General features: G+C 55.6%; 1 protein-coding gene across 3 annotated transcripts in view; it reads right to left on the bottom strand.

The window, feature by feature from the left end:
* Positions 1 to 13,339, bottom strand: part of ST3GAL3 (ST3 beta-galactoside alpha-2,3-sialyltransferase 3) — a 239,393-nt gene that overhangs the window by 3,490 nt on the left and 222,564 nt on the right. For all 3 annotated transcript variants that reach the window (XM_075555119.1, XM_075555100.1, XM_075555110.1), the window contains 2 exons: positions 1,670 to 1,816; positions 1,322 to 1,468 (listed from right to left, as the gene is read on the bottom strand). In XM_075555119.1, coding sequence (XP_075411234.1) covers positions 1,322 to 1,468; positions 1,670 to 1,816 — 294 coding nt within the window. The remainder of the gene's footprint in view (positions 1 to 1,321; positions 1,469 to 1,669; positions 1,817 to 13,339) is intronic.

Raw genomic sequence — 13,339 nt, 5'->3', positions numbered from 1 at the left:
GCAAGCCCTTCCCGACCCGGTCGGTACTGCCCGGTTCTATGGTCACTCCCTCTCTGCCTTTACTTGTCACGCCAAGCTTAGTTAACAGGAATGAATACAGCGGGGACGGAAAATCAGGGTAAACCGAAGCCGAGAAGCAAATAAAAGCCGAGAGAGCCGTCTGGAATGAGCAGCTGGTAGGGGACAAAGCAGCAGGAGAGAAACGAAAGACGGACCACGCCATGGTGGCAGGGAGGGCAGGGCAGCCCTGGAGCAGACCCTGCCTGGGTGCCCGCTGGCCCAGCAGCGAGGCTGTTTCCCCACGAGATTCTCAAGTCCCTTACCCATCCTTAGAAATCATTCCCGGTTACTTGAGGTAGCACTGAGGGGAAGGAGCCTAGCAGCCCCACACCACGGGAGGCCCTGCCCGAGGCGGGGCGGCAAGCTCCAGGGCTGGTCGGGAGGCGGGCCCTCGGGGACAGGGACCACTGCGGCAGAAAAGGGAGGAAGGGCGCTGGAGCCGGAGGAGGGCTGGGGACCAGGCATGGGCTCGAGTCTAACCACGGAGAGCTTCAAAGGGGAAGGTGTGCTCCGTATCAACTGTTTCCGAGCGATCGGGAGACGAGACTTCACGTGTCTGCTGGCTTTTGGCTGCCAAGAGGTGAGTGGTACGTGACCTCGGTGGGAGTGGCCTCAGCAGAGTGGTGTCTGGGGGACGCTGGGCAGCAAGAGGCAAAGGTGGGAGGGAGCAGTGGTGGGGTCGTGACCCGAGGGAGGCAGACAGAGTGCCCACCGGGCCTGATTGCTCCCAGGAGAGGAGGCGGCAGGCTGGGGCTGGAGGGGCGTGTGCAGCAGCGCAGGGCTAGGCGGAGCGCAGGGACGGAGGCCGATGGGCAGGCATGTGGCTCAACTGCGGGAGAAACACTGTCTTGTTTTCTTAAGAATCTGCACAGGCGTGAGGTTTTCTACAACAGCCCTCAGCCCCCTAGATGTCGGGGAGGCTGCTCGAAGCTCGGGCTGGGCTCTGGGCAAGGAGTGGCAGAAGCACAGGGGTGGCGACAGAGGTCAGATTTGCATCACAGGGTCCTGGACAAGTGTCCGCAGCAGCCGACAGACAGGCTGGGGACTCTTGCTCGCCCCTCCTGTTTGCATGAGCCTGGCCCTAAGGCTTCAGTGCTGGGCTGTGGGGAAGGCTGGTGAAAGTACAGGGGGGCCGGCAGGGCCTTCCTGGGGGATCCAGGTCTCCGGTCCAGCCCTGACTCATCCCGGCACTGTGGACATGCCGCGAGGGCCCATCCTGTGTGCGTGCTGGGCCGCCCTGACGCCAGCCTGGGGACTGTACCTCTTTGATGGCCGCCATGCGCACGGTCTCATAGTAGTGTAGGGGTGCATTGGGCGTGCTCATGTCGTAGCCGAAGCCTGCCACTGCCACTTCATCACAGCCGTGTAAGGCCATGGTCACTGCCACACTGCCAAGTGTCGGGATGTTCTAAAGGGGGTGGGGGATACAGGGTTCAGCGGGGAGGTTGGGCCAGGCCACCACTCCCCGTACCCGGAGCTGAGCTGTTCCCACCCTGAGCTCCTTCCCTCAACCTCCCCCCGCCCCCCAGGAGCCCCTTCCCACCACCCTCCCTTTCCCTCCTCTGCCCCAGCTCCTCTCTGCCGCTCCCCCGGGGGCCCATTCTCTCACCCCCCGGCCCATGAGGCCGTTGTTGAAGGGCAGTCCGATGAGGGTGAAGGCGGCTTCCTGGATGAAGTAGGGGTTCAGTATGCGGATCTCAGGCGGCTCCTTGGGCACTCGCGTGGCCACAGACTTCCAGAAGCCGTCCGACGCACTCTGCGGGCACAGCATGAGTGGGCACGAGCTGGGGGCACGGCGTGCGGGGAGACTGGGGGAGTGTGCATAGGTGCAGGGGTAATGGGCCATGAGGGGTGAACGCAGCCCACAGAAAGGGCACGGCTAGGTGGCAAGGGTGTGTGGTGGGGCCACGGCACACAGTGGGGAGGACAGAGTTAACTGCAGGCCCCGAGGCACAGGGCATGGGCTATTAGGGGTGTGCTACTCTGGTTTGAGGGGGCTTGTGGGCCAACGGGCAAGCCAGATGTCCCCGGCCCCTATTGGCAGTCCCTGGCTCAGGAGGAGCCTGCCCTTTCTCCTATCCACCCTGCTGTGCTCCTGCGTCCTTCCTATGGTCCCTCCTGGCCCTCCCAGTCCACTGTCTAAAGGGAACCTGGAAAACACGGACAGACCCCGTGCAGCAGAACAATACGCCAATCCCAGCTCTGCAATGGACTTGGGGTGAGTCACCCGCTCTCTGGATCTCATCTTCTACTGGAAGACCACCTCTGACCCGGTAGCTCCGGGTCCATTTCACGGCCACAGCGCCGCCTCTCCTGCCTCCTCGCCCTCTTGTCCAACCACAGAGAGCTCTAGTCCTCCAGCCCTGCCCATCTGCTCCTCGTCTCCACCCCATGGCACATCACACCCACTACCTGGGAGCTTTTTCAACGCCTTCTACTGCCCTGGCCCCGGGAAACCTAAGGATCAACCTATCCGTTCACATTCCCACCCCTTAAGGCTGAGTGCCTGGCCGGCGAGAAGTCCTAAACCAACCCCGCAGGCAGGAAGCGTAACAGGACCTAGGGCACCAATCTACTTGCTATTTCCGGTGAGCCTGAAAGAATCAATTAAGTCCAGGCCGGGTAACAGTTCAGTACAGCAACAGGAAACAAGCACCAGATAGGATTCGAAAGAGATCTCATTTGCGACCCTAGCAAAAAAGTCACATACCGAGCAACACACTCCCTGGGCGAGGCCCCCGGGGGACAAGGAGCCCCCTGGCTGGGTGGTTAAGTACGCAGCTTCTACTGCCCGCTGGCCGCTGTGGGCGCAAGACGTGGCAGCTTGCTTCCAGAAGTTACAGCCTGGACAACCCTGCAGGGCAGTTCTACACTGGATTCAATGAACGGAGTCCCGGTCACTGGACAACATGAAGGACGCTCACACACACGCCGAGAACCAGGCAGCCACACTGGGATGGAAGCTGGAGGGTCTCACTGACGTGAAGGGGCATGTGCTAGTGTTACCCGGGATGGGGAAAAGGGCGAGTCTTTGCTCTGGGGGGTGACGGGTTTATGTTATTGGTGGTGGGAAAATTTGGAAAAGGCTATAAATGGTGGTACAGTAATGCACGCTGTACCCAATATCACGGAGTTATACACAGAGAGGTCGTTAATTGGTGAATGCTTAGCTATGTACACTTTACCACATATACACAGCCTCACAGCTTCTTATACCTATGACCCCCAAGTCTCCCTTAAAGCGAATCAGAATGGTGGCCACCTTTGTGAAAGGCTGTTTATGGCAGTGTTATTGAAAACACCGAAGAGATTAACAAAAACAAACTATCCAGAAGTTTACAGCAGAGGCTGTTTAAATGATACATGTAACAGAATGTCACAATGCCTCAAGATTCTGATGGTGAGCCTTTGGTCACATGATCGTACCATTAATTAATTAATCCCGAGTTGCTGGGCACCTTCCCTGTCTGCTGGCCGGGCTCCCATCCTCCACTGACCATCTGACCCTCTCACCCCCGCGGGAACTTGACTTTGGATTCTCCTCCATCTCTCCAGGCCGGCCTGTCCTGCTGCCCACCTACTTCTTCCCATTCTGCCTTCTCAGGACTCCGCAGACCCATCCCTCGCTCCCAAACTCACCGCTACCACCTCGAGCTCGGGTCTTGTCAACTTTCATCTGGATTTCTTCCTAATTGGCCATTTGCACCAGTTGTCTTGTTGGTTGGTAAAGTCTCTGAAGCCCAACAGAGCGATGAGTAGTTAACTGTTGAATTCATTTATTCATTAAACATGTACCGATGCCTAGACTAGGTCTCTCTCCTCCCCAACCACCTTCCTCTGGCTGCCGGAATCTCTCTACAACATTCCCTTCATCCCTTGTCTCTTCAGTTTCAGGACCTGCTAACCATCCTTTGATGTTTTTGCTGATGCTGCTCCGTGGTCAGATATCCCTCCCACCTCAGTCCACCTGCTAAGTCCCTATTGTTTAAGGCTCCGCACCTCCTCCTCCAGGCCTGTCCTGATCTCCCTCATCCCAAGGACGCAGTGGCCCTCTAGCTTTGGGGAGGTGACAAAACACAGAGCTAAGATTCTGGGCCTGGGACTTCATCTCAGCTCTGGTAATCCTGCGCATGTGTGATAGCTGAGCTTTGGGTGAACTAGGCTCAGTGGGGATTCTCACTGGTTTGGCAGATAGAGCCTGGTAAACCCCTCATGATGTGGTCTGAACAGTGTGATCAACTTCTTGATGGGATCTACTGCGGGCTAGGGAGGTGTACAGCCTCCTTACTCAGAGCGGAGCCTTCTTGCAATAGAAAAGAAGGCTCTCTGGGGTGTGGCCTACTCCTATCTAAGCAGACTTGGTGGGAAGGCTTGTCTCTTCTTGCTGGTCTGCCTCCAGCATCTGGCCCATTGACCTCCAGTTCTTTGGATCTGAGCCAACGGCCTACCATACTGCCTGCCGACCTTAGATTCCTTTGACTTTGCAGCTGACCTACTGACCTTGGGTTCACCTGATTCTGCCTCCACCAACCTGTGGTCGTCCTGCTTCTTGGATTGTCAGTCTCTGCAGCTGTCTTTAAGTCAGGAAAAGTGTCTAGATTAACATCTGCCCCATGGACTCGCCCACCTCTGTAACTATGTAGGGCAATTTCTTAATGTGTCCCTATACATACACATACAAGCAGCACTGGTCTTGTTTCTCTAGAAAACCCAGCCTAACACAGCAAGCGACCTGTGTCCTCACAAGTACAATGGAGATACTAATAGTATTTTACCTGAGGGGCTGCTCAAAGAATTCAATGAGAACTTGGGTCGAGTGCTTAGCCCATGATTTAATAAAAATCAGCCATTGGCATTATTAACGGTGTGTTGTGATCCCCTGCCCTACAGGGTTGGGGCTCACATGTGATTTGGGCGCAGCACAGCAGCGGGCCGTGAGTGCTGACTACAGAAGACATGAATCTGCCAAGGGCCCCTATGTTGCCTTCAGCAGCAGCAGCCAGCTCTCCGTGGCCAGTGCCTCTCCGGCTGCTCCTTCGGTGGGCAGTCTCTGCTCCAGCCAGTCTCCCCTTCTGTCCACCCACCTCTGTGGTAACTTCTCTTCCGCTCCTCTCGCAAATTCTAAGTGTCCTTTGAGGCTCCGTGCAAAGCACAGCTCTTGGGGCCAACTTCTCTAAGTCTCAGCCCCAGTTAGACTCAAGAGCAGAGGCCATGTCGTCCTCCTGCTAAACATCTGTGTGTGTGTGTGTGTGTGTGTGTGTAGGTGTGGGGATGGCAGGGCCCAGGACAAGGAAGGGTGGAGACCCAGTTCAGACCGTCTACAGATGCTGAAAGGAATGGTGCCAAGTACAGCACCCCCTTGCCTGTCCCCACTCCAGAGCCTGGCAGGCCCCACAGCTCCCCACCCAGAGCTCCTGTCCGTGCCTGCCCCACACACCTAGCGAGGCGGTGCAGGGGCTGCTCGGGAGGGTGGGGAGAGCCAGGGATGGGCACAGCTCGGGTGGTGTGCCAGGCTCCAGGCTGGTTTTCACAAAATGACTTTATTTACATCTCTTCACCTCTCACCCACTTCACAGGTACTAGGGGGCTCGGGTGAAGTAAATTGCTCAGGGTCATGCAGCCTGCAGGGGCTGTGCCGGCTCCAAACGCATACCTGCCGGCTCCAAGACGGGCCGCCCCGCTAGTGCCTGGGCCTTGGTCAGCACACAGGCAAACACAGATGCCAATGGCCCTGAAGGGCTCTCAGGTGGCTTAGGGGTCGCTGACGGGGCCGAGAGGGCCAGGCTCAGAGAGGGGAGGGGCTGCACAGGTGGCTGTGGGACTATCTGAGCTGGGGCTCAACTTCCCGGCTGGTTCTTTCCGTGACAGGAGCCACCCTCTCTGAAGCGACCTCTCTGGGTCTCTTCCACGTTGTGCTGAAATGCCTATATTTAACCACGGCACGGAACTGTAGCAAACTGGCTTATTATCTCAACCCCCTTTGAGAGCCTGATAAAAGCTTCCGGCGGGAGGAGGGCAAGCTGCTGCTTCACCTCCTACCTTGGCTCCTTCCCAGGAGAAGCCACTGCTTGTGGGAGGGCTGAGTCTTCGTGCACCATGCTCCTACCAGTATGCGGTCAGAAACCCTGCTCTCTCGCTCACTCGCTCGCTCTCACACACATACACATGCTTGGCTTTGCCCTTTGACTTCCTGCTTCTCTGTAGCAATGGGTAAGCTGAGGCAGGCTCTGCATCCGGGCTCCCCGGCGTGCTGTGCTGGGTCTCTGGAAAGCCCCCGCCTAGAGGGAGGGAGGGCCTGTCTTGAGGCGCGCCTCCTGGGGGCTCCAGGGGAAGGAAGAACTGCTTAAGACCAAGAGACAATTTGGGCATTTGTCTTCCCCAGCCATAAAACCCGGAGAGGACCTCAGCCTGTCTCCCCCCCCCCCCCATGAGTCCACACTAGTACATACACATCACATTCTGCCTACCATTTCAGAGGGCCCAAGAAGCCCTGAAGTTCACCGTGGGGGAGAAGAGGTGAGCACCCCGAATGGAATCCTGGGAATGCCACTACTTGAGGGGGTGGAAGCAGGGAGTGTGACACAGTGGGAACGGCAGGCAAACGGAGGCTGGCTTGCTGATGCCACCCCACATCTGTGTGCCCTGGGGCGTGCCACTTAATCACGTTAAGCCTCAAATTCCTCGTGCAGTAAACAGTGATGGCAAGCCTTGCTTCCCAGGGAGTTGCCAGGCTGAGCTGAGCAGCTGCAGGCTCCACAGCATCCAGTGCGGGGTTTGGCAGGTCGCAAGGGCTCCGTACATCTCACCTGGGGTGATGCTCAGCCGCCTCACAGAGGCCAGGAGAGGGAGGCAAAGGTGTGGTTGGCAGAGAGGCCAAGACAAACAGGAAACAGTCCCCACGGAAGACGGTCAAGAGTGGAGCCAGCTTTCCCAGCAGTCTCCTGCAGGGGGGCGCTGGGTGCTGGAGGTGCTCCTGCTGCCCGGCCACACTGACAAGCCTGGCACCAGAACCCAGGCCTATCCCCAAAGGCCTCAGCCTGGCAGATAGCCAATCTGGGCCAAGACATCTCACATCTCATCTCTCCAACCTCCAAGACACGGCACGGGCCACACGGATGCTGGCCTTGCAAAGGCCAGGTCACCCCTCCAGGGCAGCATTCCGAGTGGGACTCATCCTCCGCCAGGAACGTCCCTCCCGCAGCCAAGTCTGGGCCTGGCTTGCCCGTGTGCACCGCCAGGCTCCTGCTGATGCTACTGGTCCTGCTCTCGGCAGAAAGCCAGGGAGCAACGGGGACAGGCCCTGGGCCAGCCACGGTCTCACAATGCCGCGTCCCTGCACCCGTGTGAGGGCCCTGGTGGCAAGCTACAAGGTCCGAGTGTCGAGCCCACCAGCAGCTCCAAGGGAGAAAGATGAGGCTGTCTGCTCCCATAAAAATGTAAACCCAGGGGAACCTAAAGGGGCCATTCTACTCCGCTTTACAGGGTTGCTATGCAATGCGACGGCAGGGGGGTTGCGTGGTCGGAGTTGCAGCCTGGCAATATCCTTTCTCAGCAGCCCCCTGCTCCGATTTGTAGGGCAGAACCAGCCTGCCTGCTGTAACAAAGGGTCTGGAACAGGGAAATCACCCTGAGATGGGTGTCTTTTGCCCAAAGGCAGGCAGATGTGGTCCACTGCTCATGGTCTCTGCTGCCACCACCGAGGGCAGGCCATCGACACTCACCTGAGTCACGCTAACAGCTGCCAGGTCGCCCTGCCTTCCCTCGATTCATTCACTTCCCTGAACAAATCGGACCTCAGATTTAAGACCTACAGATCTTGAAAAATCTCAGCGCTATAGCATCTATGGTCTTAAAGGCTTGAAGGTGAACAAGCGGCCATCTAGCTCAGAGCAACAAAGCCCACATGGAAGAAGCACACCAGCTGGTATGATCACGAGGTGTCAGCTGGTATGATCACGAGGTGTCAAAGGGATCAGGTATCAGGCATCAAGGAACAAAAAATCATATTGTGAATGAGGGAGAGTGAGGAATGGGGACTCATCTGTAGGCAACTGGACATCACCTAACAGAAATATCACGGAGAGGAGTGCAGTGTAGTAATGATGAAACATACAACTTTCCTCTAGTTCCTAAATGCTTCCTCCCCACCCACTATCATGATCCCAATTCTACCTTACAAATCTGGCTAGACCAGAGGATGTACACTGGTACAAATAGGAACTGGAAACACTGGGAATTCAGGATAGATGATCCCTTCGGGACCAGTGGTGAGAGTGACGATATTGGGAGGGTGGAGGGAAGGTGGGATAGAAAGGGGGAACCGATCACAAGGATCTACATATAACCTCCTCCCTGGGGGATGGACAACAGAAAAGTGGGTGAAGGGAGACATCGGACAGTGTAAGATATGACAAAATAATAATTTATGAATTATCAAGGGTTTATGAGGGAGAGAGGAGTGGGGAGGGGGGTAAATGAGCTGATACCAAGGGCTCAAGCAGAAAGCAAATGTTTTGAGAAGGATGATGGTAACAAATGTACAAATGTGCTTGACACAATGGATGTATTTATGGATTATGATAAGAATTATACGAGCCCTCAATAAAGTGATTAAAAAAAAAGAAAGAAAAATCTCAGTAGTCCCCTGAGACAGCCTGTCATGACAGTGGAGAGCTCAGGTTGCCTGTTGAGTCCAACCACCCCAACTCCTAAAAAACTCTGCGCCCACCAACACCAAGCCACTGCCATCAGGTCGGTGCTGACTCAGCCACCCTGTACGGTGCTCTGAGGTGGTGACTCTTTCATGAGCATCCAGCCTCGTCTTTCTCCTACAGAGCTGCTGGTGGGTTTGAATGACTGACCTTGTGGCTAGGAGTCCAAACTTAACCATCGGCACCAGGGCTCCTTAACTCTGTGCTCCCCGGCAAGGTATTTACCCTTCCCAGTCTCAGAATCTTCTGCTAGATAGTAGAAATGGTATCTTCTTCACAGTATTTCAGTATTAGGTATCCAACACACTTGGCATAAAGTCAGTTCTCGTTAACTTCGTTGTTTCGATTTCTAGGGTTCAAGCCCATGTTCCCTGGCTTGAATTTGGTTAATAAAACACCTTTTACCACCCATCCCCTGCCTCGTCTCCAGCCCCTCCCAGAAACAACACAACAGCATGACAACAGTCCCTGGGCCCAGGAACAGGCTGACAAATGATGCCTACAGGCCATCTGTCTAAAATCTGGACTCTAAATATTTAAAACTTATAACTCAAACTGTTAAATAAATAACATGTGCTTTCCTGCCTTCCCTTGAAAAGCGACCTGGGAGGCCAGGCGCAAAGTCGGAATCCATGGCCCCCTGGAGATCGGCCATGGTGGCCTCGGCCTGCCTCCTCCTCTTCTAGTGCACAGCCTCCCCCAGCGACCTCTAAGCCCTGCCCAGGTCTGAGGGAGGTACGGTTTGCGGTCAGGAGGGTGGGCGTGGCCTTGTGCTGCTGGGGCAGGGCCTTCTGGGGTTCCCAGTGGCTGGAAATGGTCTCACAATGGGCTATGGGCCTAGGGCCGGTCTATCCCCCTGGGTCCCATGGGTCTGGCTGGAGGAGAGCCTGAGTGGGGCTCAGGCCTCGGGGCAGTGCCACACCCATGCCCGCCTCCAGGGACCTGGAGTTATTTTTATCTACTAAATCTACTGTGCTCTTTGCCACTACTCTTCTCTATTTTTGAAATACTCCTCCTCCTCCGGCCAGCTGCTTCAAGAGGCTGGAACAGACAGCTCTTCTGGGGTCCAGGGCTTTGTGTGAACCGCTGGGAGGGCCAGGGGGGCTGGATCTTCTCAGAGTAGCACGTGCCCCCTGTGCCCAGGCCCTGCTGCTGTCCCCGGTGCGCTCACTGCCGGGTCTCCCCTGGCTGTGCACCCTGCTCTGAGCAGGTCTGGGCACAGCGGGCGGGCGAGTCTCCATGAATCTCAGTTCTCAGAGGGGCCGTCGCCCTCCAGCGTGTGCTGTGCACTGCTCAGCTCAGTCCTGGTCCTAGTACACAGGCCGCTGCGCAGGGGACCCTCTGTTGTCACAGAAGAGGAAAATGACACACGACCACGGGGGCTGTGGCAGAGGAAGAGGAGGTTTTGAGTTCCGGAATTCTGACCCCAGGCTGCTTCCGGGGGCCTTTCACACCCAGGGGACATGGGAGTGGCGTGGTGGCTGCTCTGCAGGCCATAGCCTGCCAGGGAGGTGACCCCTAGCGGGCACACCGGACACCTTAGGTCATCTTGGGGTTTGGCCACTGTGAGAGACACAATAATGAAAATCATTGTGTGTAGATCTGTGGCCTCCCTTCGGGGGATGGCTCTTGGTATGGAGCACGATTTTCTTTCCAAAGCATCTGAATCCAACGATGCCGTGACCCGGAGCTATCGAGGACACCTCGCCAGCATCCGCGGGGCTAAGTCAGATGCCCCATCAAAGGCTGACAGGTGAGACGGGACCCCGTTCCCATCACACCCATCTCTCCTGCACTAGGGGGCTAAGCATGCGAGAGGGCTTCGAAGAGTTCATGGAAATATCCCATTTCCCTTAATTCCATTTTCCCACGGGCCCTTTGACCAGCTACAGTTCTGTGCAGCCCTCCTGTTCGGGCAGACGTCCACTACCCCTGGGGTCCCGGCGGCTGTCTGGGCCACTCCCACGGGAATAACCCTGCTCTGACATGACGGGAGTCCTGTGGTGACCGCACTTGTCTTCTCTCCCTTCACGTGACCCAGCGTTTTACTAGGAAGTCCCTCTGCTTTCCCCTGGCAGGTCAGTGCCTAGGGAGTGGGACTCCCCAGGGACTGGATGTTCTTGCCACTTTCCTCCGGTTGGATGGTGACGCTGCACTTCGAGGTGCACTTGGGATCGGCTGTGATGTGCGCCGGGAGTAGAGGGTCCGGGACCCTTTTGCAAGCTGTATTTGGCCGGCTCCGTTTCCTGCCTTCATCCACGAGGCCGGCGAGGAGCCGCAGAGGGGGCCTGGAGGAGGCGAGAGCAGCGAGGTCTGCAGTCCGTTCCTGGAGTGGAAAAGCCTGCGGTGGGAAGCCTGACAGTCGGAAGTTACCGCCGCACCAGGGCCTCAGTGTCTGGTTTTCTGGATGTCGGGCACCTAGGCCTCTTACAAATGCGTTGCAGGAACTGGACACAGAGCGAAAGGAGACTAAGTCTGCCCTCCTGGCGTCGGTACCTGCTGACAGAGAAGCAAACCCCGAGTCTGGGTGCACATGGGGAGCGTCTGGCTCATCCAGCCTCGGGCAGGGGAGCCAGGAGGGTTCTGAGGGGGTGAAATGGAGCTCATGGTTCAGCAGAGCCGGAGTGGGACGTCCATGCTGAGGTCCCAGCAGGTGGGATCCGACTTGTCGTGACCCCAGGCACAACAGCTGGAAACACTGCCTGGTCCCGCGGGTTCACACAGTTGTTCCCGTGCCTGCTGCGGTCAGTCCGTCTCCCCAAGGGCCTTCTTTTCCACTGCCCCTCTACTTGACAAGCATGCCGTCTTTCTCCAGGGACTGGCCCCTCCTGGCAACATGTTCGAAGCATAAGATGAAGCCTTGCCCTCGGTGCCTCTCAGGGGCATGCTGGCTGTACTTCTTCATGACAGGGTGTTTGTCCTGTTGGCAGTCCATGGTACTTTCCATGTTCTTTCCGGCACCATACGACAAATGCATCGATTCTTCGTCGGTCTTCCTTACTCAATGCCCAACTTCCACATGCATCCCCGATGGAGTGACCTAACAGTGTAATCCACTCCCTGGGGGGACCTGCTGACATAGTATAAAGCTCTGCTGAAGCTTGTTCAGCAGCACAGGGGCGTGCAGGTCTCCACGGACAGATGTGGGGTGTCTATGCATCGCCTGGGAATCAGACTGGATCTAGAATTCTGCCACTAGGTAATTTGTCAGGAACATCAAGCACGAAGAAGGCAAAAGGTCATTAAAAAGACACGAAATAAAGACCAAAGTGGATGTCAAAAGAGACTCTGAAACGTGACCTTGAATGTCGAGGAGCTAAAGTGAATAGAAGAAATGAAGAGTTGAACAGAAAAGTTCAAAAGGTCGTTTGAGAGTCTTGTAATGAAATGTGCACAGACCCGGAGTCCGAAGACCAAGAAGCAAGAACACGTACAGATTACCCCAAGCTAAAATACACGAAGAAAATTCAAGTTGCAATACTGAAGGAATCTACTGGCAAAAGAGTGAACAATGCCGGAAGCATCCTAAGAAGATGGAAAGAATGCACAGTCACGATACCAAAAAGAACTGGTTGGTGGTCAACCACTTAAAGAGGCGGCATATGGCCAAGAACGGGGGTACTGATGGAAGAATTCGCGGTGCCCTGGAGGCTATCAGTGCAAAAACCAACAAGCAGCAAAGCCCAACAGAACCCTCCGCGTACTGGTGGAAATATCAATTGAAGTTTTCAACAAGCTGCTGCGGGGCTGGAAGCGCTCACTTGGCTATGCCAAAAAATGTAGAAGACAGATACCTGGCCAAGTGATTGAAAGAGATGTAGGCTTGTGCCCGTTCCAAAGAAAAGTGAGTTCAATAGAAAGTGTGAATGAGAGAATATCATTAATAACACATGCGAGTAAAATTTTTCTGAAGATCATTCAACAGTGGCCGTAGCAGAACATTGCCAGGGAGCTGCCGGAAGTTCGAGGTGGATTCAGAAGACCTATGAGGGGCATCACTGGCGACATCAGATGGATTTCAGCGGATAGCAGAGAACACCAGTGTTGCCTGCTTGCATTTTAAAGACTGTGCTAAGGCATTCAAGTGTGAGGGCTATAAGAAACTGTGGCCAACAATGAGAAGACTGAGCATTCCCATGGTGTTCATGCAGAACCTGTACGTGGTAGTTATGTAACTGTCAATTTGAGAGGCTTATGAGTGAAGGGGTGGGGTCTAGTCTGTCAATTGGATCACAGCCAATGAGGCCTCTGTGTGGGCATGTCCTTCTGAGAATTCTGGGAAATTGGTATTTCCTCCTTGGAGGTGGGAGACTCTCTGCTTACACCCTGGGAGACACAGCAGCTGACAAGACACATGGACCCACCCTGATGCCGCCCTGGGTGCTGGAGAAGCCATGCAGAGACCCCTGCCAGCGCCGAGATGTTTCCAATGCCACTAGATCCAAAGACTTTCTACCCAGTGGCCTGTGATCATCCTGCATTCAGCGTCATTGCATGTGTTTCGTGAGTCTGAAGAGGACTATATAGATTGGTTTCGGACATATGGGCTAATATCGGACTTACAGACT

The sequence above is a fragment of the Tenrec ecaudatus genome, chromosome 1 (assembly GCF_050624435.1).
Source record: "Tenrec ecaudatus isolate mTenEca1 chromosome 1, mTenEca1.hap1, whole genome shotgun sequence".
Taxonomy (NCBI): domain Eukaryota; kingdom Metazoa; phylum Chordata; class Mammalia; order Afrosoricida; family Tenrecidae; genus Tenrec; species Tenrec ecaudatus.
This window is presented reverse-complemented; position numbering and strand designations above follow the sequence as displayed.